We start from the raw sequence: 24,000 nt of genomic DNA, 5'->3' as shown, positions 1-24,000 counted from the left end.
TAGGGGAGAATGTCTGCACTCAGTCAGGACAGTAGTGGAGAATGTCTGTACTTAGTTGGGACAGTAGGGGAGAATGTCTGTACTCAGTCAGGACAGTAGGGGAGAATGTCTGTACTTAGTTGGGACAGTAGGGGAGAATGTCTGTACTTAGTCAGGACAGTAGGGGAGAATGTCTGTACTTAGTTGGGACAGTAGGGGAGAATGTCTGTACTCAGTCAGGACAGTAGGGGAGAATGTCTGTACTTAGTTGGGACAGTAGGGGAGAATGTCTGTACTCAGTCAGGACAGTAGGGGAGAATGTCTGTACTCAGTCAGGACAGTAGGGGAGAATGTCTATACTCAGTCAGGACAGTAGGGGAGAATGTCTGTACTCAGTCAGGACAGTAGGGGAGAATGTCTGCACTCAGTCAGGACAGTAGGGGAGAATGTCTGCACTCAGTCAGGATAGTAGGGGAGAATGTCTGCACTCAGTCAGGACAGTAGGGGAGAATGTCTGTACTCAGTCAGGACAGTAGGGGAGAATGTCTGTACTCAGTCAGGACAGTAGGGGAGAATGTCTGTACTTAGTTGGGACAGTAGGGGAGAATGTCTGCACTCAGTCAGGACAGTAGGGGAGAATGTCTGTACTTAGTTGGGACAGTAGGGGAGAATGTCTGTACTCAGTCAGGACAGTAGGGGAGAATGTCTGTACTCAGTCAGGACAGTAGGGGAGAATGTCTGTACTTAGTTGGGACAGTAGGGGAGAATGTCTGCACTCAGTCAGGACAGTAGGGGAGAATGTCTGTACTCAGTCAGGACAGTAGGGGAGAATGTCTGTACTTAGTTGGGACAGTAGGGGAGAATGTCTGCACTCAGTCAGGACAGTAGTGGAGAATGTCTGTACTTAGTTGGGACAGTAGGGGAGAATGTCTGTACTCAGTCAGGACAGTAGGGGAGAATGTCTGTACTCAGTCAGGACAGTAGGGGAGAATGTCTGTACTCAGTCAGGACAGTAGGGGAGAATGTCTGTACTCAGTCAGGACAGTAGGGGAGAATGTCTGTACTCAGTCAGGACAGTAGGGGAGAATGTCTGTACTTAGTTGGGACAGTAGGGGAGAATGTCTGTACTTAGTTGGGACAGTAGTGGAGAATGTCTGTACTTAGTTGGGACAGTAGGGGAGAATGTCTGCACTCAGTCAGGACAGTAGGGGAGAATGTCTGTACTTAGTTGGGACAGTAGGGGAGAATGTCTGTACTTAGTTGGGACAGTAGGGGAGAATGTCTGCACTCAGTCAGGACAGTAGGGGAGAATGTCTGTACTCAGTCAGGACAGTAGGGGAGAATGTCTGTACTTAGTTGGGACAGTAGTGGAAAATGTCTGTACTTAGTTGGGACAGTAGGGGAGAATGTCTGTACTCAGTCAGGACAGTAGGGGAGAATGTCTGTACTTAGTTGGGACAGTAGGGGACAATGTCTGTACTTAGTCAGGACAGTAGGGGAGAATGTCTGTACTCATTCAGGACAGTAGGGGAGAATGTCTGTACTTAGTTGGGACAGTAGGGGAGAATGTCTGTACTTAGTTGGGACAGTAGGGGAGAATGTCTGTACTCAGTCAGGACAGTAGGGGAGAATGTCTGTACTTAGTTGGGACAGTAGTGGAAAATGTCTGTACTTAGTTGGGACAGTAGGGGAGAATGTCTGTACTCAGTCAGGACAGTAGGGGAGAATGTCTGTACTTAGTTGGGACAGTAGGGGAGAATGTCTGTACTCAGTCAGGACAGTAGGGGAGAATGTCTGCACTCAGTCAGGACAGTAGGGGAGAATGTCTGTACTCAGTCAGGACAGTAGGGGAGAATGTCTATACTCAGTCAGGACAGTAGGGGAGAATGTCTATACTCAGTCAGGACAGTAGGGGAGAATGTCTGTACTTAGTTGGGACAGTAGGGGAGAATGGCTGTACTCAGTCAGGACAGTAGGGGAGAATGTCTATACTCAGTCAGGACAGTAGGGGAGAATGTCTGTACTTAGTTGGGACAGTAGGGGAGAATGTCTGTACTCAGTCAGGACAGTAGGGGAGAATGTCTGTACTTAGTTGGGACAGTAGGGGAGAATGTCTGTACTTAGTTGGGACAGTAGGGGAGAATGTCTGTACTTAGTTGGGACAGTAGGGGAGAATGTCTGTACTTAGTCAGGACAGTAGGGGAGAATGTCTGTACTTAGTTGGGACAGTAGGGGAGAATGTCTGCACTCAGTCAGGACAGTAGGGGAGAATGTCTGCACTCAGTCAGGACAGTAGGGGAGAATGTCTGTACTTAGTTGGGACAGTAGGGGAGAATGTCTGTACTTAGTTGGGACAGTAGGGGAGAATGTCTGCACTCAGTCAGGATAGTAGGGGAGAATGTCTGTACTTAGTTGGGACAGTAGGGGAGAATGTCTATACTCAGTCATGACAGTAGGGGAGAATGTCTGTACTTAGTTGGGACAGTATGGGAGAATGTCTGTACTTAGTTGGGACGGTAGGGGAGAATGTCTGTACTTAGGACAGTAGGGGAGAATGTCTGTACTTAGTTGGGACAGTAGGGGAGAATGTCTATACTCAGTCAGGACAGTAGGGGAGAATGTCTGTACTCAGTCAGGACAGTAGGGGAGAATGTCTGTACTTAGTTGGGACAGTAGGGGAGAATGTCTGTACTTAGTTGGGACAGTAGTGGAGAATGTCTGTACTTAGTTGGGACAGTAGGGGAGAATGTCTGTACTTAGTTGGGACAGTAGGGGAGAATGTCTGTACTCAGTCAGGACAGTAGGGGAGAATGTCTGCACTCAGTCAGGACAGTAGGGGAGAATGTCTGTATTCAGTCAGGACAGTAGGGGAGAATGTCTGTACTTAGTTGGGACAGTAGGGGAGAATGTCTGTACTTAGTTGGGACACTAATTGGCAGCGAGGTGTAGAGTGTTCTGTCATTACAGTAATGAGGCATATACTGTTTGTCGTAATACATTACATCTCTATGTAACCTATGATCTATAACATAGAGTTGATTTTACCCGATTCACACACTGTAGTTGTGAAAACATACACGTCGACCCCTATATATACATTACACAATGTTTTATCTTGTGGGTGAGTACTTGATTGACTGTCTGTGTTTTATTGGCAACCTTGTCATGAAAAGATGTTGGAAAAGTCCAATGCTTTCCAGAATATAGCCAGACTGGGTTATATTTTCATTACCCTCCTCCCCATTTACAGTTATAGGTTTTTATTTTGTTGCTTTCAGTCTCAATTTTTTTTTTTTTACAGACTATATTTTACTGTAAGATCCTTGGAAGTAAATTGTTATAAAGGGACATGAGCAGTAAAATAAAATAGGTGAAACAGTCCTCTAAAAGGAGAGACATTGGTTTCACTTAACAATGGTCTTAAATGATAAAAGAATGGTTTTGGGGACTGTGGTGGCTTTTTTCCCCTACAGCCACTGGGAACAATTGTGTCCTTAAAAATAAAGTATTTTCCCAAACTGTTTTGGAGGAGTTCTGAAGGAAAAGTGCATTTTTCGAGTCGAGCGCGGGGATCTCCCAAGCCCAAAGGACCCTTCTTGTTCTCGACAAACAGCGAGGAAAGCGTGACACATTCGCAACGGCAGTCTCTGGCAAGACACAAGGGAAAAAAACAGAGACAAAAGAAGGGGTTGTGGGTTTCTTTTGAAAGGAAGTTTCTTATTTTTCCCGTCGCTGCTCTTGCCAAGGTCATTGGCACCTTCTAATAACTTGCTCGTTTAATAAACTCCCAGAGTATCTTGTCAAGGTGATGAATAGCGGAGGCAGTATTAAAGGAAACTTGGGAGGGGGAGAAAGGAGGGGAGAGGGCGGGATTTCTGGACAGTTACGGGAGGAAGGAGACATCCTTCACCCCGACACACTAATACATGTCCTGCACACAGGAGCAGACAGACAGACACATTCTCCATGGAGGATCACATTACATACCAATCAGAGAAATGAAGAAATGTTCTCAAATTATCTTTGCTATGCATAAGGGTTTGAATGATGTCAACACGATTGTAAGCTGTCACAAAAGCTGTTGGCAAATGACTGCCATTGATTTTTGTGTGTTAACGAATGCACGTGTGTGTGTGTGTGTGTGTGTGTGTGTGTGTGTGTGTGTCTCCAGAGCCTGTCTACTGTGCTGTATTATTGGCCTTAACCATGATCATGCTTTCCATCTCCAGAGCCCTGTTCAAACAAGGAGTCAACTTTGTGTCAGTGAAGCCCAGCAATGTGGCTTCTGCCTGGGAGATCAAACAGGAAACGCTACCCGGAAGTCCCTCATTGTCCGTGTTCTGCCAGAGGAAGGCCAGCTCTACAGGGGAAAGGTAGGAGCCTTTTCAAAACACTATGACAATATAATACTGTTATTTACTCCTGATGGTAGGACAAATTACGTCATCCCTGCCGTCTTATCAACTGATTACTGGACAGACCTACTGGACACACAGGCATTTAGTCTTGATCACTAGATGTTATGTTTGCAGATTGCCCACTCGGGCTCCCGAGTGGCGCAGCGGTCTAAGGCACTGCATCGCAGAGCTAGAGGCGTCACTACAGACACTGGTTTGATTCCAGGCTGTATTACAATCAGCCATGATCGGGAGTCCCATAGGGCAGCGCACAATTGGCCCAGCGTCGTCCGGATTAGGGTTTGCCCGGGGTAGGCCGTCATTGTAAATAAGACATTGTTCTTAACTGACTTGCTTAGTTAAATAAAGGTTAAAAAAAAAATGTAAGTTTACAAATTCAAATTTAGAGTATTACAGGTACTGGCTACATAAAACTACTAGTCTGATTTTAAAACGTCAGCCCCACGGGGACAGCACAGGATCAAAGGTCAGGATCAGCACTACAGGCTTCTGGTAGCTCATAGTGGAGCGCTAAACCTAAACCTCGCCTCACCTCACAGGTGAATATGGAGAGTGAGGGAGTTGGGTTTAAGGGGGCGCGGGGGGGGCTGTGCTGAGAGATGTCTAATTGGCGGACTGGGGTGGAGGGTTGAGTGTGGATTGCTCTGGATTTATGCAGGCCTGTTAGCTGTTGGCTAAAGCCTAGAGTGAGCGACCCCTCCCTCCTCCTCCCACCCTCTCCTCTGCTGACAAGCTGCACTGGAAATGTATGACCCCAGTGTCATACTAAATCTGTCAGGCCGACCGGTAATTGCTCAGTCCTCGTACTTCAGGTTTTTATATGCTGGAGAAAATTGGTTCTGGCACTTTAATGTTTCCTCCGATTCAGTTGTTGCCAATAGCCCGTTGCAACTAGTTCATAATAGTTACAAAATGAAGAGGGTGGAACATAGATTTGTTTGCCGGGTCGTATGGCGAACATCGAGTCTTTCACCGGCTCTCGAGAAGGGTGGAAGGAGAAGGGAGGAGGATGAGGCAGGAGGACGAGGGAGGAGGATGAGAGAGGAGGACGTGGGAGAAGGACGGAGAGAGAAGAGAGGAGGATGAGGGAGGAGGACGAGGGAGGAGGATGAGGGAGGAGGACGTAGGAGAAGGGAGGAGAGAGAAGAGAGGAGGACGAGGGAGGAGGATGTGGGAGAAGGATGGAGAGAGAAGAGAGGAGGATGAGGGAGGAGGACGTGGGAGAAGGACAGAGAGAGAAGAGAGGAGGATGAGGGAGGACGTGAGAGAAGGACGGAGAGAGAAGAGAGGAGGATGAGGGAGAGGGACGTGGGAGAAGGACGGAGAGAGAAGAGAGGAGGATGAGGGAGGAGGACGTGGGAGAAGGACGGCGAGAGAAGAGAGGAGGATGAGGGAGGACATGGGAGAAGGACGGAGAGAGTAGAGAGGAGGATGAGGGAGGAGGACGTGGGAGAAGGACGGAGAGAGAAGAGAGGAGGATGAGGGAGGAGGACGTGGGAGAAGGACGGAGAGAGAAGAGAGGAAGATGAGGGAGGATGTGGGAGAAGGACGGAGAGAGAAGAGAGGAGGATGAGGGAGGAGGACGTGGGAGAAGGACGGAGAGAGAAGAGAGGAGGATGAGGGAGGAGGACGTGGGAGAACGACGGAGAGAGAAGAGAGGAGGATGAGAGAGGAGGACGTGGGAGAAGAACGGAGATAGAAGAGAGGAGGATGCGGGAGGACGTGGGAGAAGGACGGAGAGAGGTGAGAGGGATGAGGGAGGAGGACGTGGGAGAAGGACGGAGGGAGAAGAGAGGAGCATGAGGGAGGAGGACGTGGGAGAAGGATGGAGAGAGAATAGAGGAGGATGCGGGAGGACGTGGGAGAAGGACGGAGAGAGAAGAGAGGAGGATGAGGAAGGAGGATGTGGGAGAAGGACGGAGAGAGAAGAGAGGAAGATGAGGGAGGAGGACCAGTTAGAAGGTAAGGGGCCAGGATAGTAAGGGTGGTGGGTTAGGCTCTAGTCAACCCTAGAGGAAAACCAGAAAGCCCCATGGCAGGTTTTGTAGGCAGAAGAAGAACTCGGACTGGTGTGGAGGAGAGATTTGAGATTCCCTGCTGTTGTTGCATATATAACTGGCAACTTCCGTTCCACTAGTTCCTCAGTGTGTAAACTCTGAGGGGTCATCTCCAGTTCCCCTAGTTCCTCCGTAGGCCTTTCTACACTGCATTGTTCAAAGCCCTAGGCTAGACTGACCCGGGGCTAGATTAGTTCACACAAGCATTTGTTAACCCTGGGCTAACGAGTCACACTTGTCCTCAATGTGTAGGCTTTTGCAACGTTTCTTATTGGACAAATTCAGGAAGTTCCCTCCCCGTTTCAGCTTGTTTTCTTCTGTTTGGTTTCTAGATAATTGAACGACTTGGGTTGTTGGTTGGTGCCCAGGGTTTGACTGAAGGAGGCTGGCATAGTTGCTAGATTCAAGAAAACCATAGATGCCTCCTGGATGATGATGATATTGCGTAGACCATTCAGACGTATAAATGCTACATAGCTAACAGGGGTGTTGAACAAACTGTTTTAGTAGGTATTCAGACAGCATTTTGTCAATTTCTCCATTGTGTTAGTGCTGGCTAGTCTGAATTAGAGTATGTGAGTGGAGCTGAGTGCTGGCTAGTCTGAATTAGAGTATGTGAGTGGAGCTGAGTGCTGGCTGGAGCCTTCCTTCTTGTCCTTCTCGCCCGCTCCAATTTCGCTCCAGTAGTGCTCCCTTCATTTAACAAACTCAGGGCGTGCCCGGCCCAGCATGCATTTATAGTCTACTTGTGTGCTGCTCAAGCGACTTGCTTTAGCTACTATCATGGAGTTCACTAAATATTTACATAAAGAAACTGATAAAATACTCAGGTGCTAAATCAAGGTGACTTACAAAGATGAGGACCAAGAGCAAGAGAGGGAGTGTGGTGATGTAGTGTCCACTACTAAAGAGAGGGAGTGTGGTGATGTAGTGTCCACCATTAAAGAATCATTGTGGAGTCTGGAAAAGACATGATGGTGTACTTACTACATGCACATCCTAACAGAAAGTAATGAGGTGGGTAGATAACTAAGCGTGTCGTTGTAGCAAAGTATTTATAAATAAATAAAAAATCTGACCTCTTAAAAGTTTGGTTCAATTATCTATACAATAGACCATCATTGATGTTGGCCCAATAGGCCTGATGACAGACTACCTCTTTCAAGGATCTTTCTGTTTTGATTGGGTTATTTTGCCTAAAATCCTTTAGGCCTACCTATAGACAAATACAAAAACAACTCTGCATCCCTGACAAGACTGGCAAGAGTTTGCCCGAAGGGTGTTGAGCCTCCCCAGTGGCTCTGTAAGCACAGAGAGGGTATTTTCCGCTGCTGTCCTTCTCTCCAAGCACCGTCGCGTGAGCCTGAAGCCACGGACTCTGGCCAAACTCCTGTTTCTAAAAGTGAATTCAAAGGCCTAATAAGGCCTTTGTCATATCATTTTTTATTTAATTCTAAGTAAGTCACAGTCTTTATCTGCAATTTATAGACTATACTAATTGAATACAACTAAATGTTGTTTAAATGCTGAACGCTTAATGTTTATGGCAGCCTAGTGTGTCACACTCGCAAATGCTTCACAATGTATTTCTTTGTAGGCTATAGGCTTGAAATGATTTCAATAATAGGCTAATAATAATATTGCCTAAATAATTCATTTTTGTTCCTTCTTAGGCTATGTGTCTGGCTCCTGACCTATTTACATTGTTTATATGCTGTTTAATATGACATGTAGCCTATTTGAAATTATGTGCGCTTCTTACATTCATCTTTTCATGTTGTTTATTCAAATACTTTTCATTCAAATCATATGGTTTGGTTTCAATACTTCTAAACCAAATGGTAGATCCAGGTAGTCACAACAATAGATGGATGTTGGTTAAACTGGGATTTTAATAAATGGAGTGAATTTGGAACGGCAGTTTTTTCCCCCTGTGAGTGTGGAGCGGTAGGAAAGGAAACGTAGAGGATGAGCGGTAGGAAAGGAAACGTAGAGGATGAGCGATAGGAAAGGAAACGTAGAGGATGAGTGGTTGAAAAGGAAACGTAGAGGATGAGTGGTTGAAAAGGAAACGTAGAGGATGAGCGGTTGAAAAGGAAACGTAGAGGATGAGTGGTTGAAAAGGAAACGTAGAGGATGAGCGGTAGGAAAGGAAACATGGAGGATGAGCGGTTGGAAAGGAAACATAGAGGATGAGCGGTAGGAAAGGAAACATAGAGGATGAGTGGTAGAAAAGGAAACGTAGAGGATGAGCGGTTGGAAAGGAAACATAGAGGATGAGCGGTAGGAAAGGAAACATGGAGGATGAGCGGTAGGAAAGGAAACGTAGAGGATGAGCGGTAGGAAAGGAAACATGGAGGATGAGCGGTTGGAAAGGAAACATAGAGGATGAGCGGTAGGAAAGGAAACATGGAGGATGAGCGGTTGGAAAGGAAACGTAGAGGATGAGCGGTAGGAAAGGAAACATGGAGGATGAGTGGTAGAAAAGGAAACATGGAGGATGAGCGGTAGGAAAGGAAACATAGAGGATGAGCGGTAGAAAAGGAAACATAGAGGATGAGCGGTTGGAAAGGAAACATGGAGGATGAGCGGTAGAAAAGGAAACATGGAGGATGAGCGGTAGGAAAGGAAACATAGAGGATGAGCGGTAGAAAAGGAAACATGGAGGATGAGCGGTTGGAAAGGAAACATGGAGGATGAGCGGTTGGAAAGGAAACATGGAGGATGAGCGGTTGGAAAGGAAACATAGAGGATGAGCGGTAGAAAAGGAAACATGGAGGATGAGCGGTAGAAAAGGAAACATGGAGGATGAGCGGTAGAAAAGGAAACATGGAGGATGAGCGGTAGAAAAGGAAACATGGAGGATGAGCGGTAGAAAAGGAAACATGGAGGATGAGCGGTAGAAAAGGAAACATGGAGGATGAGCGGTAGAAAAGGAAACATGGAGGATGAGCGGTTGGAAAGGAAACAAAGAGGATGAGCGGTAGAAAAGGAAACATGGAGGATGAGCGGTTGGAAAGGAAACATAGAGGATGAGCGGTAGGAAAGGAAACGTAGAGGATGAGCGGTTGGAAAGGAAACATAGAGGATGAGCGGTAGGAAAGGAAACATGGAGGATGAGCGGTAGAAAAGGAAACATGGAGGATGAGCGGTTGGAAAGGAAACATAGAGGATGAGTGGTAGGAAAGGAAACGTAGAGGATGAGCGGTAGAAAAGGAAACATGGAGGATGAGCGGTTGGAAAGGAAACATAGAGGATGAGCGGTAGGAAAGGAAACATGGAGGATGAGCGGTTGGAAAGGAAACATAGAGGATGAGCGGTTGGAAAGGAAACATAGAGGATGAGCGGTAGGAAAGGAAACATAGAGGATGAGCGGTAGAAAAGGAAACGTAGAGGATGAGCGGTAGGAAAGGAAACGTAGAGGATGAGCGGTTGGAAAGGAAACATAGAGGATGAGCGGTTGGAAAGGAAACGTAGAGGATGAGTGGTAGGAAAGGAAACGTAGAGGATGAGCGGTTGGAAAGGAAACGTAGTGGATGAGCGGTAGGAAAGGAAACGTAGTGGATGAGCGGTAGGAAAGGAAACGTAGAGGATGAGCGGTAGGAAAGGAAACATAGAGGATGAGCGGTAGAAAAGGAAACGTAGAGGATGAGCGGTAGGAAAGGAAACGTAGAGGATGAGCGGTTGGAAAGGAAACGTAGAGGATGAGCGGTAGGAAAGGAAACGTAGAGGATGAGCGGTAGGAAAGGAAATGTGGAGGATGAGCGGTTGGAAAGGAAACGTAGAGGATGAGCGGTTGGAAAGGAAACGTAGAGGATGAGTGGTAGGAAAGGAAACGTAGAGGATGAGCGGTTGGAAAGGAAACATAGAGGATGAGCGGTAGGAAAGGAAACGTAGAGGATGAGCGGTAGGAAAGGAAACATGGAGGATGAGCGGTTGGAAAGGAAACATGGAGGATGAGCGGGATTTCCGACTCCTCATCTCTGCTCAAATGCTCTGGTCTGAATACATGAGTGCACAGACGCTTGCTTAGATGTTTTGTTGGCAAACCTTTTTGTTTTTAGACATGGTACATTCGATGGGAGCTGAATGTTTTCACGTACATGGTGTGTGAGATATCTCCATCTTCCACGTTATTGATATGCTGTAAGGGACATACAGACTGAAATGAATTCCTGCTGGTTCTGTGTTTTTCATCATTATAAGTTGTGAAATACAATTAAATGTGACTCGAGATATGTTCTGTCTCGTAAACAAGGCTTTGTTTTTTTTCTTCAGTGTGACTAGTGTGGGTGTGGGGCGTTAGAGAATGAGAGGTTTGGATCCACCCGTCTACATAAAGCATCTCAGTTTAGCCTCTTTGCTCATAATGAATAAGAATACATGGACATGGTGGTACCTGATCCTAGATCAGCATTCCCTACTCAGAGACACTTACTGAATACTGGCCCTGAGGTTACCGTGATGACAGACGACTGTAATGCGGAGTTATGGTCTGGTCTGATACAGCTCTATTTTTGTTTCATCAGACCAGAGGACATTTCTCCAAAATGTATGATCTTTGTCCCCATGTGCAGTTGCAAACCGTAGTCTGGCTTTTTTATGGCGGTTTTGGAGCAGTGGCTTCTTCCTTGCTGAGCGGCCTTTCAGGTTATGTCGATATAGGACTTGTTTTACTGTGGATATAGATACTTTTGTACCTGTTGTACCTGTTTCCACCAGCATCTTCCTCCAGCATCTTCACAAGGTCCACAAGGTCCTTTGCTGTTGTTCTGGGATTGATTTGCACTTTTCGCACCAAAGTACGTTCATCTCTAGGAGACAGAACGTGTCTCCTTCCTGAGCGGTATGAAGGCTGCGTGGTCCCATGGTGTTTATACATGCGTACTATTGTTTGTACAGATGAACGTGGTACTTTCAGGCATTTGGAAATTGCTCCCAAGGATGAACCAGACTTGTGGAAGTCTACAATTTGTTTCTGAGGATTTCTTTTGATTTTCCCATGATGTCAAGCAAAGAGGCACTGAGTTTGAAGGTAGGCCTTGAAATACATCCGCAGATATACCTCCAATTGACTCAAATGATGTCAATTAGCCTTTCAGAAGCTTCTAAAGCCATGACATAATTTTCCGGAATTTTCCAAGCTGTTTAAAGGCACAGTTAACTTAGTGTATGTAAACTTCTGACCCACTGGAATTTTGATACAGTGAATTATAAGTGAAATAATCTGTCTGTAAACAATTGTTGGAAAAATGACTTGTGTCATGCACAAAGTAGTGGTCCTAACTATAGTTTGTTGACAAGAAATGTGTGGAGTGGTTGAAAAACGAGTTTTAATGACTCCAACCTAAGTGTATGTAAACTTCCGACTTCAACTGTAGATGAGAGTTTATTGTATAGATGAGGTTAATATATTGATGAGAGGAAAGGGCCTTCCCAAACTGTTTACACAAAGTTGGAAGCACAGAATCGTCTATAATGTTGTGTATGCTGTAGCATTAATATTTCACTTCACTGGAACTAAGGGGCCTAGCCCAAATCATGAAAAACAGCACCAGAGCATTATGCCAACTCCAGCAAACTTTACAGTTTTCACTATGCATTGGGGCAGGTAGCGTTCTCATGGCATCCGCCAAACCCAGATCCGTCCGTATGACTGCCAGATGGTGAAGCTTATGGTGATCTTAGGCTTGTGTGCAGCTGCTTGGCCATGGAAACCCGTTTTATGAAGCTCCCGACAAACAGTTATTGTGCTGACGTTGCTTCCAGAGGCAGTTTGGAACACGGGAAGTGAATGTTGCAACTGAGGATAGACGTGCTACTCTCTTCAGCACTCAGTGTTCCCATTTTGTGAGCTTGTGTGGCCTACCACTTTGCGGCTGAGCCGTTGTTGCTCCAAGACGTTTCCACTTTACACTAACAGCACTAACAGTTGACCTTGGCAGCTACAGCAGGGCAGAAATTTGACGAACTGACTTGTTGGAAAGGTGGTATCCATCCTCCACCACATTTGACTTGTTGCGAAGGTGACACTGATCCTCCACCAAATTTCACAGTGGGTGCGAAACACTGTGGCTTGTAGGCCTCTCCAGGGCTCGTACCCACTGTGAAATTTGATGGAGGATCAGTGATGATCTGAGGGTGCTTCAGCAAGCCTGGAATCAGGCAGATTTGTCTTTGTTAAGGACGGATGAAGAAAGCCACGTACAAGGTTGTCCTGGAAGAAAACTTGCTTCCTTCTGCTCTGACATTGTGAGGATTGTTTTTTCCAGTAGGAAAATGCTCCATGCCACACAGCCAGGTCAATCAAGGTGTGGATGGAGGACCACCAGATCAAGACCCTGTCATGGCCAGCCCAATCTCCAGATCTGAACCCCATTGAAAACCTCTGGAATGTGATCAAGAGGAATATGGATTGTCACAAGCCATCAAACAAAGCCGAGCTGCTTCAATCACCCAGCATCAATATGAAAGACTGGTGGAGAGCATGCCAAGACGCATGAAAGCTGTGATTGAAAATCAGGGTTATTCCACCAAATATTGAGTTAAAACATTAGTATTGTGTTGTTTAAAAATGAATATAAACTTATTTTCATTGCATTATTCGAGGTTTGACAACACTGCATATTTTTTGTTATTTTGACTGGTTGTCATTTTCTGCAAAAAAAATACTCTAAATGACTGTAATGCTCGTCTGTGATGGAAGAAGAGGAGGACCAATGCGCAGCGTGGTAAGTGTCCATATTGATAATTTATTATCATGAACACAAAAACAAGATAACGAGAACGAACAAAACAAAACAGTCCTGTACGGTGAATACACTAAACAGAAAACAATCACCCACCACCACACAGGTGGGAAAAGGCTGCCTAAGTATGATTCTCAATCAGAGACAACGAACGACACCTGCCTCTGATTGAGAATCATACGAGGCCAAACACAAAAACACCACATAGAAAAAGGAACATAGAAAACCCACCTAACTCACTTCCTGACCATACTAAAACAAAGACATAACAAAAGAACTAAGGTCAGAACGTGACAGTACCCCCCCCAAAGGTGCGGACTCCGGCCGCAAAACCTGAACCTATAGGGGAGGTCCGCGGTGGCGGCTCTGGATGTGGACCCCACTCCACCATAGTCTTTATCTGCCTCTTAACCCGCCTCTGTGGCACCTTTCGAGCGGCAACCCTCGCCGCCGACCTCGGACTGGGGACCCTAGCAACGGGTCCCCAATGGACGGGAGATTCCGGCAGCTCCGAAGTGACGGGCGATTCCGGCAGCTCTGGAGTGAAAGGCGATTCCGGGAAGCACCAGAGTAACGGACGGCTCTGGCAGCTCCTGACTGACAGGCGGCTCTGGCAGCTCCTGACTGACAGGCGGCTCTGGCAGCTCCTGACTGACCGGCGGCTCTGGCAGCTCCTGACTAACCGGCGGCTCTGGCAGCTCCTGACTGGCGGGCGGCTCTGGCAGCTCTTGACTGGCGGGCGGGCTCTGGCAGCTCCTGATCTATATATTAACCTCATCTATATATTAACCTCATCTATATATTAACCTCATCTATATATTAACCTCATCTATATATTAACCTCATCTATATATTAACCTCTCATCTATATATTAACCTCATCTATATATTAACCTCATCTATATATTAACCTCATCTATATATTAATCTCATCTATATATTAACCTCATCTATATATTAACCTCATCTATATATTAACCTCATCTATATATTAACCTCATCTATATATTAACCTCTCATCTATATATTAACCTCATCTATATATTAACCTCTCATCTATATATTAACCTCTCATCTATATATTAACCTCTCATCTATATATCAACCTCTCATCTATATATTAACCTCATCTATATATTAATCTCATCTATATATTAATCTCTCATCTATATATTAACCTCATCTATATATTAATCTCATCTATATATTAATCTCTCATCTATATATTAACCTCTCATCTATATATTAACCTCATCTATATATTAACCTCATCTATATATTAACCTCTCATCTATATATTAACCTCATCTATATATTAACCTCATCTATATATTAACCTCATCTATATATTAACCTCTCATCTATATATTAACCTATCATCTATATATTAACCTCATCTATATATTAACCTCATCTATATATTAACCTCTCATCTATATATTAACCTATCATCTATATATTAACCTCATCTATATATTAACCTCATCTATATATTAATCTCTCATCTATATATTAATCTCATCTATATATTAACCTCTCATCTATATATTAACCTATCATCTATATATTAACCTCATCTATATATTAACCTCATCTATATATTAACCTCATCTATATATTAATCTCTCATCTATATATTAATCTCATCTATATATTAACCTCATCTATATATTAATCTCATCTATATATTAATCTCATCTATATATTAACCTCATCTATATATCAACCTATCATCTATATATTAACCTCTCATCTATATATTAACCTCATCTATATATTAATTTCTCATCTATATATTAATCTCATCTATATCTTAACCTCTCATATAGCCCAGTTCTATAGCCCAGCCCCTATCATACAGCCTAGTCCCAGTCATATAGCTCCAGCACTATTCCTAGTTAGATAACTAGCCAGTTCTCTTGCTTTCCTAGTTCTCTGTGAATTGACAAGGGCCCATAGGGCATTCGGGTGCTATTTGAATGATGCCACAAATAAGAGGACTGTAATATCATAACAGATAACATATTGTCTGTAAAGAAAAACTGATCAATAACAACAAAGGCTCATGAATGACATGTAACGTAATTTATGCTCTTGTCACGTTCTGACCTCTATTTCCATTGTTTTGTATTTAGTTAGTATGGTCAGGGCGTGAGTTGGGTGGGCAGTCTATGTTTGTTTTTCTATGTTTTGGGGCATTTCTATGTTTCGGCCTAGTATGGTTCTCAATCAGAGGCAGGTGTCATTAGTTGTCTCTGATTGAGAATCATACTTAGGTAGCCTGGGTTGCACTGTTTGTTTGTGGGTGATTGTCTATGTTGATGGCTTGTTTCAGCACAGTCCATATGATTAGCTTCACGGTTGTTATTTTGTTTACTGGTTTTGTATAGTGTTCACTACTTTCTTTATTAAAGATTTACCATGGACACTTACCACGCCGCGTATTGGTCCTCAGATCCATCTCGCCTCTCCTCTTCAGATGAAGAGGAGGACGACCGTGACAGCTCTATGGAGACAAACAATATATTATTGATCAGTTTTTCTTTACAAACAAGTAGATGTCTGGAGGAAAATGTATGTTTTAAAGTAAATTTTCTGCAATTCTACACATTTGCAATGGGGTGTAGAGAAATTGTTGCAGTTAGCTGACATGGCTAATCGAGTAACAAAAGAGAAACTGCAGATGCACAACCACATTTCGAAATTGCACCTTTTTGTATTCTACTATTCTACTAACTCTCAGGATTAATTTGAGCCCCCAAATGATTTCCTAAGAATTAAAATAAATAGAAACAACATTTATTTATTGATACATTTTTTTTGGGGGGTTGAAGACCTAGTTTTTGGAAACTGATCTGGGGGAGGGGGGGGGGGGGGGGGGGGGGGGGGGGTACGCGGGCCACCAGTTTTCCATCCCTGCTCTAAATCCTGGTGCTTGATAAAATGAGTAATAATGTGCAGTCATAAAAATGCAATTTTCCTCCGACAGGGATGACAGACTGCAGAAGTATGTTACGTAGTGCGTAGGAGGCCATTTAGGACACAACGCCTTATATGGTCGTAATCTTTTTTTTTTTCGACTGCTTTTCCTACAGGAAGTAGAGAACCCAGAGATAATCGTCAAGTAGCTGTGAAATGGTCCTGTGTGAATCACATGGTAGAGCATGGTGATAGCAACACCAGGGTTGCAGGTTCGATTCCTGCTGGGGCCACCGATGTGAAAATGTACATCCTAACTGTTGTAAGTCAATTTGGATTAAAAAAAATAAGTCTGATAGATGACATATAAGAGATGTCTCATATTTTAAAAAGGTTTGGTGTCTTTTACAAATCATGTTAAGAATGTATCCCAAATTAAGAGCTGTTGAGTAACTATAGCGGTTTATGTACATTGTTCGACATGAGCCTCTTAATGGCCTGAAAAACATAATCCTGTGTAATAATCCTACATTTTCACTTCACCATTTTTTATGTTTCATGAATATTACAAATGGGCTGGTCAGCCATAACGTGTTTATTACATGTAAATCAATGTAACATTGATGTAATTCTTGAATTAAGATCATGAATACATTTTGATTGGTTTAGCATATTTAGATACAGGCAACGCACATGATTAAAGTAAGAATTGTTTAAGAGGTGGGTAAGGGGCGGTGTCAAGCTGCATGCCGAATACGTGGTTGGAAAAATACGGGTCAAACATGTAACGTGCAATTCCTAACGAGTGTTTCCTAACGAGTGTTTCCTAACGAGTGTTTCCTAACGAGTGTTCAATTTTCATTCATGAATGTAAGTCTAAGGGCTCCATTTTACACTCAGTGCAGCCGGCGCAGTTTGCGAAAACCCTATAAGATTTGCAATAGAAAGGGGCCAAAACGGCTGTCATTAAAAAATGGAACACTGCAGCTCGATTTGTAAAGAGCACGGCTGCTTCATCATAGACTGCATCTGCTTTAAGAGGACTGAGATGTTAAACCTAAAATAGTCTCTATTTAAATTGGCAAGAAAATATGTTACGATGGTCCCCAATATAAACCGCTACCTACAATATTGACCAACGTTTTTATTTGCTAATAATGAATTATTGATATCTTTACATTTTCTGACACAAAATACTCTGCTACCACTCTGTCATAGAATTGATTATTTGTTTGTTTGTTGACTTTTGCAGAATGATCTGTTCTTGACGTTACATAAAAGATTCAATAATGCAGGCAATGAGGTGCTCAGTGCCGAGTGTGAACCTGAAATGACATCCTATTCCGCTATGAGCCCTGTTTTAAAGTAGTGCACTATATAGGGAATATGGTGCCGACCACCAGGTGGAGAGTGTTATGGTTAGTTAGGGTATGGGTGTGGGTTAGGGTAAGGGTGAAGGTTAGGGTCAGGGTTAGGGTAAGGGTAAGGGTAAAGGTTAGGGTTAAGGTAAGGGTACGGGTTAGGGTTAGGGTACAGATTAGGGTAAGGTTAAGGGTTAGGGTATGGGTTAGGGTAAGGGTTAAGGTAAGGTTAAGGGTTAAGATAAGGGTTAGGGTAAGGTTAAGGGTTAGGGTAAGGGTAAGTGTGAGGGTTAGGGTGAGGGTTAGGGTGAGGGTTAGGGTAAGCGTAAGGGTTAGGGTAAGGGGTTAGGGTAAGAAGTAGAGCTGAGCGATTAACCAACTTCAGTTAAATTATTATTAATGTCATTTTGTTCTGTATTTTTTTCTGTAAGCTCAATGCTGTACAAGTCAGTTGTACAACTGAATGCATTCAACTGAAATGTGTCTTCCACATTTAACAGTGAACAGTGGGTTAACTGCCTTGCTCAGGGGCAAAACGACAGATTTTTACCTTGTTCAGCTCGGGGATTCGATCCAGCAACCTTTCAGTTACTGGCCCAACGCTCTAAACACTAGGCTACCTGCCACCTCTACACTCTAACCACTAGGCTACCTGCCGCCTCTACACTCTAACCACTAGGCTACCTGCCACCTCTACACTCTAACCACTAGGCTACCTGCCACCTCTACACTCTAACCACTAGGCTACCTGCCACCTCTACACTCTAACCAGTAGGCTACCTGCCACCTCTACACTCTAACCACTAGGCTACCTGCCACCTCTACACTCTAACCACTAGGCTGCCTGCCGCCATGTTCTACATAGTGTAGCGCAGAAAAACATGATAATTAACTACAATGACCAAAGTCCATTGCGTGGCTACTTGTCCAGTCTGTTTCTTTTATGCTACGGAAGTGGCAGAAGAAAGCGTGATCAAGAGGGGATACATAGAGATACGTTTCTTTGTTGTTTCTCTACCTGAAAATACATGATCTAAGTGATTGACAGTTGGTATTCAGCAGTCATGATCTAAGTGATTGACAGTTGGTATTTAGCAGTCATGATCTAAGTGATTGACAGTTGGTATTCAGCAGTCATGATCTAAGTGATTGACAGTTGGTATTCAGCAGTCATGATCTAAGTGATTGACAGTTGGTATTCAGCAGTCATGATCTAAGTGATTGACAGTTGGTATTCAGCAGTCATGATCTAAGTGATTGACAGTTGGTATTCAGCAGTCATGATCTAAGTGATTGACAGTTGGTATTCAGCAGTCATGATCTAAGTGATTGACAGTTGGTATTCAGCAGTCATAAAAGTATATTTGATTTACTTTGAGAACTACTAAAATAGTGATTTTGTCAGACAGCTTAGTCAGCAGCTCTGTAAAGATTAGATGATAATTTGGATTGAAATAATAAGATAAAATCTATAAAGTTGAGATGATTAAATATAAAAGCACTGAACCTCTTTCTAAAAGCTTCACTTATTCAACAGTTTTACTTGAACCCTATATGGTTCTCCAGTAGATTACTAAGAAAAGCTTCAAAATTGCCTTTTTGCCTTTGTGCAGATTGCCATGTCTCATTTTTTTTTGATTAATTGAAAATGGAACCTTTTTCAACGTATCTCTCTTCTTCAAACAAGCGTTGCAGAGCCGGCTACAATTTAAATGTCATCGCCCCGAGGAGACGGAACCACATGTTAAAACAAATATTGTGGCTGAACTCAAATATACAGGTTGATAAAAGACCTGTATTTATGGAAAATGTGTTTGAAAGGTGCATTTTGTTTTTAAATGATATTGTAAATTGGAATGGTTATGTCTTGTATGGATTTGTCAGAATTGTACAGGAAGGTCTGCTCAATCCAAGATTACAACCAATTGATTCCAGCATTACCCCCAAAATGGAGGAGGCAGGTGGCAGCGGGAGGAGGTAGGGAACTGGTCTGTCTGCCCAATATAAAGGATCAAAACTGTCGGAGGAATAAAAATACCATAAATAGGAAGAGATACCAGTTTCATTTGAGGACCAGGATGTTGACAGCTGTGCCATACTGATTGTAAAATAGTTGAGAATAGATTTTTGATGTACTGATTCCATGGTACAGGGTGTATGAGTTGATATACAAGACTTCGTGCTTTTCAGCTAGAATTATTGTACAGAATTCGTGCCACCAACAACATTTAGAATATTTGGAGCACAGTCATTGCAGCTCTGCAGATTTTGTTGTGAGGGTAGAGAATCAATAGACCATTTGTTCTGGTATTGCCCTCCAGTAGCCTTTTTCTGGTCTCAGGTTCAGGAATGGCTGAAAAAGCATAACATGAATCTATTGACCCTAGAAATAGTACTGTTAGGAGATCTGGAGAGACCCGGGCAGTCAATTAATAATATACTAATACTCTTAGTAAAAGTATTTTTCCTCAACTAGTAATCTGGGGATTCTATTTGATTAGATAGATTGAAATTGTATGTTAAACATCACAGCATAGTTGAAATATATATCCTGCGTAGAAATCTGAGAGGGTGTCCAGCAGAGATAGGTGGGATGGGCTGAGGGAAGCTGAGGGTTGGGTTTGGGTTGTGGAGTTGGAGACGAAGTGGTAGTGGAGATGCTGGGCGGGGGATAGAATGACGGTCCAAAAAAATGAAGTCAAAATAAAACAAAACAGAAAGTGAGTTTGAATGACACTGAGGGACAACGTTGTTACAGCGTATGCCTGTTTGCCTGAGGCTGACGCCGCACAGGTGGTTGTACGCGTGTACACACGCATATTCACACACGCACGCACGCACGCACGCACACACACACACACACGCGCGCGCACGCACGCACGCACACAAGCACGCGCGCACGCACGCACGCACGCACACACACGCACGCACGCACGCACGCACGCACGCACGCACGCACACACACACACACACACACACACATAAATAGTGTCATACATGCCCTCCAACATATTCAGTCATCTATTATGATTGTTGTTGTCCTTGGTCTTTAGTTTTTGCATGGGTGTTTTCTGCTTGGGGTGGACCGGGGCTCTTGGGGGTGGGGAATGGAATTATTACATTTTGTTTAATTATTGGGAACGGGGGGGGGGGGCGTCTTGGATGGTTGAGAGAAGGCTCTCTAGGAACTATGGGAGGGGGGGCTCTTAGAGGGCCGTGGCCTGGCGGTGGGGAGCTTGGGCCGGTGGCTGATAGTTCCTACAGAGCGACCTATGGGAGGGGGGGACTCTTAGAGGGCCGTGGCCTGGCGGTTGGGAGCTTGGGCCGGTGGCTGATAGGTCGCTCTGTAGGAACTATGGGAGGGGTGGGGGGGGGCTCTTAGAAGGCCGGTGGCTGATAGGTCGCTCTGTAGGAACTATGGGAGGGGGGGGGGGGGGGGGGCTCTTAGAAGGCCGGTGGCTGATAGGTCGCTCTGTAGGAACTATGGGAGGGGGGGGGGGGGGGGGGGGGGGCTCTTAGAAGGCCAGTGGCTGATAGGTCGCTCTGTAGGAACTATGGGAGGGGGGGGGGGGGGGCTCTTAGAAGGCCGGTGGCTGATAGGTCGCTGCTTTGGGGCGTGAGGTAAAACAACTGAAATCAAAGTTAAATCATGTGAATTAATGATGGTTAATAGGTGATAAGACACTGCTGCTGGACAGTTACTAGCATCGTGAATTGTATTAATTGTTTTATTCTGTGTTGTTACAGCATTCAACCCACATAATGCACAGTGCATTTCATCCTTAAAAAAAAAGTTTGAAACCGAAATAAAAAAATATTATTTTTTATTATTTTTTTTAAATCATTTAACCGGAACAGAACCAACCTTAAAAATAAATAATCGCTAAGCACTGGCCAGGTGTAGAGTGTTGTGGTTAGGTAGGGCGGGGGTTAAATTAATTGTGGTGTTTGGTCAATGATGAGGTTGGGGGTTAAATTAATTGTGGTGTTTGGTCAATGATGAGGTTGGGGGTTAAATTAATTGTGGTGTTTGGTCAATGATGAGGTTGGGGGTTAAATTAATTGTGGTGTTTGGTCAATGATGAGGTTGGGGGTTAAATTAATTGTGGTGTTTGGTCAATGATGAGGTTGGGGGTTAAATTAATTGTGGTGTTTGGTCAATGATGAGGTTGGGGGTTAAATTAATTGTGGTGTTTGGTCAATGATGAGGTTGGGGGTTAAATTAATTGTGGTGTTTGGTCAATGATGAGGTTGGGGGTTAAATTAATTGTGGTGTTTGGTCAATGATGAGGTTGGGGGTTAAATTAATTGTGGTGTTTGGTCAATGATGAGGTTGAGGGTTCAGTGTGCTGTGGTGTTTGGTTAATGATGAGGTTGAGGGTTCAGTGTGCTGTGGTGTTTGGTTAATGATGAGGTTGAGGGTTCAGTGTGCTGTGGTGTTTGGTCAATGATGAGGTTGAGGGTTAAGTGTGCTGTGGTGTTTGGTCAATGATGAGGTTGGGGGTTAAGTGTGCTGTGGTGTTTGGTTAATGATGAGGTTGAGGGTTCAGTGTGCTGTGGTGTTTGGTTAATGATGAGGTTGAGGGTTCAGTGTGCTGTGGTGTTTGGTCAATGATGAGGTTGAGGGTTCAGTGTGCTGTGGTGTTTGGTTAATGATGAGGTTGAGGGTTCAGTGTGCTGTGGTGTTTGGTTAATGATGAGGTTGAGGGTTCAGTGTGCTGTGGTGTTTGTGGGGAAGCATGTTGGGGGGGAAACCTGAATGTAGAGAAATAATCACTAAGCACTGGCCAGGTGTAGAGTGTTGTGGTTAGGTAGGGCGGGGGTTAAATTAATTGTGGTGTTTGGTCAATGATGAGGTTGGGGGTTAAATTAATTGTGGTGTTTGGTCAATGATGAGGTTGGGGGTTAAATTAATTGTGGTGTTTGGTCAATGATGAGGTTGGGGGTTAAATGTGCTGTGGTGTTTGGTCAATGATGAGGTTGAGGGTTAAGTGTGCTGTGGTGTTTGGTCAATGATGAGGTTGGGGGTTAAATTAATTGTGGTGTTTGGTCAATGATGAGGTTGAGGGTTAAGTGTGCTGTGGTGTTTGGTCAATGATGAGGTTGAGGGTTAAGTGTGCTGTGGTGTTTGGTCAATGATGAGGTTGAGGGTTAAATGTGCTGTGGTGTTTGGTCAATGATGAGGTTGGGGGTTAAATTAATTGTGGTGTTTGGTCAATGATGAGGTTGGGGGTTAAAATAATTGTGGTGTTTGGTCAATGATGAGGTTGGGGGTTAAATTAATTGTGGTGTTTGGTCAATGATGAGGTTGGGGGTTAAATTAATTGTGGTGTTTGGTCAATGATGAGGTTGGGGGTTAAATTAATTGTGGTGTTTGGTCAATGATGAGGTTGGGGGTTAAATTAATTGTGGTGTTTGGTCAATGATGAGGTTGGGGGTTAAATTAATTGTGGTGTTTGGTCAATGATGAGGTTGGGGGTTAAATTAATTGTGGTGTTTGGTCAATGATGAGGTTGAGGGTTCAGTGTGCTGTGGTGTTTGGTTAATGATGAGGTTGAGGGTTCAGTGTGCTGTGGTGTTTGGTTAATGATGAGGTTGAGGGTTCAGTGTGCTGTGGTGTTTGGTCAATGATGAGGTTGAGGGTTAAGTGTGCTGTGGTGTTTGGTCAATGATGAGGTTGGGGGTTAAGTGTGCTGTGGTGTTTGGTTAATGATGAGGTTGAGGGTTCAGTGTGCTGTGGTGTTTGGTTAATGATGAGGTTGAGGGTTCAGTGTGCTGTGGTGTTTGGTCAATGATGAGGTTGAGGGTTCAGTGTGCTGTGGTGTTTGGTTAATGATGAGGTTGAGGGTTCAGTGTGCTGTGGTGTTTGGTTAATGATGAGGTTGAGGGTTCAGTGTGCTGTGGTGTTTGTGGGGAAGCATGTTGGGGGGGAAACCTGAATGTAGAGAAATAATCACTAAGCACTGGCCAGGTGTAGAGTGTTGTGGTTAGGTAGGGCGGGGGTTAAATTAATTGTGGTGTTTGGTCAATGATGAGGTTGGGGGTTAAATTAATTGTGGTGTTTGGTCAATGATGAGGTTGGGGGTTAAATTAATTGTGGTGTTTGGTCAATGATGAGGTTGGGGGTTAAATGTGCTGTGGTGTTTGGTCAATGATGAGGTTGAGGGTTAAGTGTGCTGTGGTGTTTGGTCAATGATGAGGTTGGGGGTTAAATTAATTGTGGTGTTTGGTCAATGATGAGGTTGAGGGTTAAGTGTGCTGTGGTGTTTGGTCAATGATGAGGTTGAGGGTTAAGTGTGCTGTGGTGTTTGGTCAATGATGAGGTTGAGGGTTAAATGTGCTGTGGTGTTTGGTCAATGATGAGGTTGGGGGTTAAATTAATTGTGGTGTTTGGTCAATGATGAGGTTGGGGGTTAAAATAATTGTGGTGTTTGGTCAATGATGAGGTTGGGGGTTAAATTAATTGTGGTGTTTGGTCAATGATGAGGTTGGGGGTTAAATTAATTGTGATGTTTGG

At 44.1% G+C, this 24,000-nt stretch overlaps 1 protein-coding gene across 1 annotated transcript in view; it reads left to right on the top strand.

The window, feature by feature from the left end:
* Positions 1-24,000, top strand: part of si:dkey-215k6.1 (transmembrane protein 132C) — a 442,562-nt gene that overhangs the window by 227,038 nt on the left and 191,524 nt on the right. Inside the window, exon 3 of the mRNA XM_036979350.1 lies at positions 4,209-4,352. Coding sequence (XP_036835245.1) covers positions 4,209-4,352 — 144 coding nt within the window. The remainder of the gene's footprint in view (positions 1-4,208; positions 4,353-24,000) is intronic.

This window comes from Oncorhynchus mykiss, chromosome 6 (assembly GCF_013265735.2).
Source record: "Oncorhynchus mykiss isolate Arlee chromosome 6, USDA_OmykA_1.1, whole genome shotgun sequence".
Taxonomy (NCBI): Eukaryota; Metazoa; Chordata; class Actinopteri; order Salmoniformes; family Salmonidae; genus Oncorhynchus; species Oncorhynchus mykiss.
This window is presented reverse-complemented; position numbering and strand designations above follow the sequence as displayed.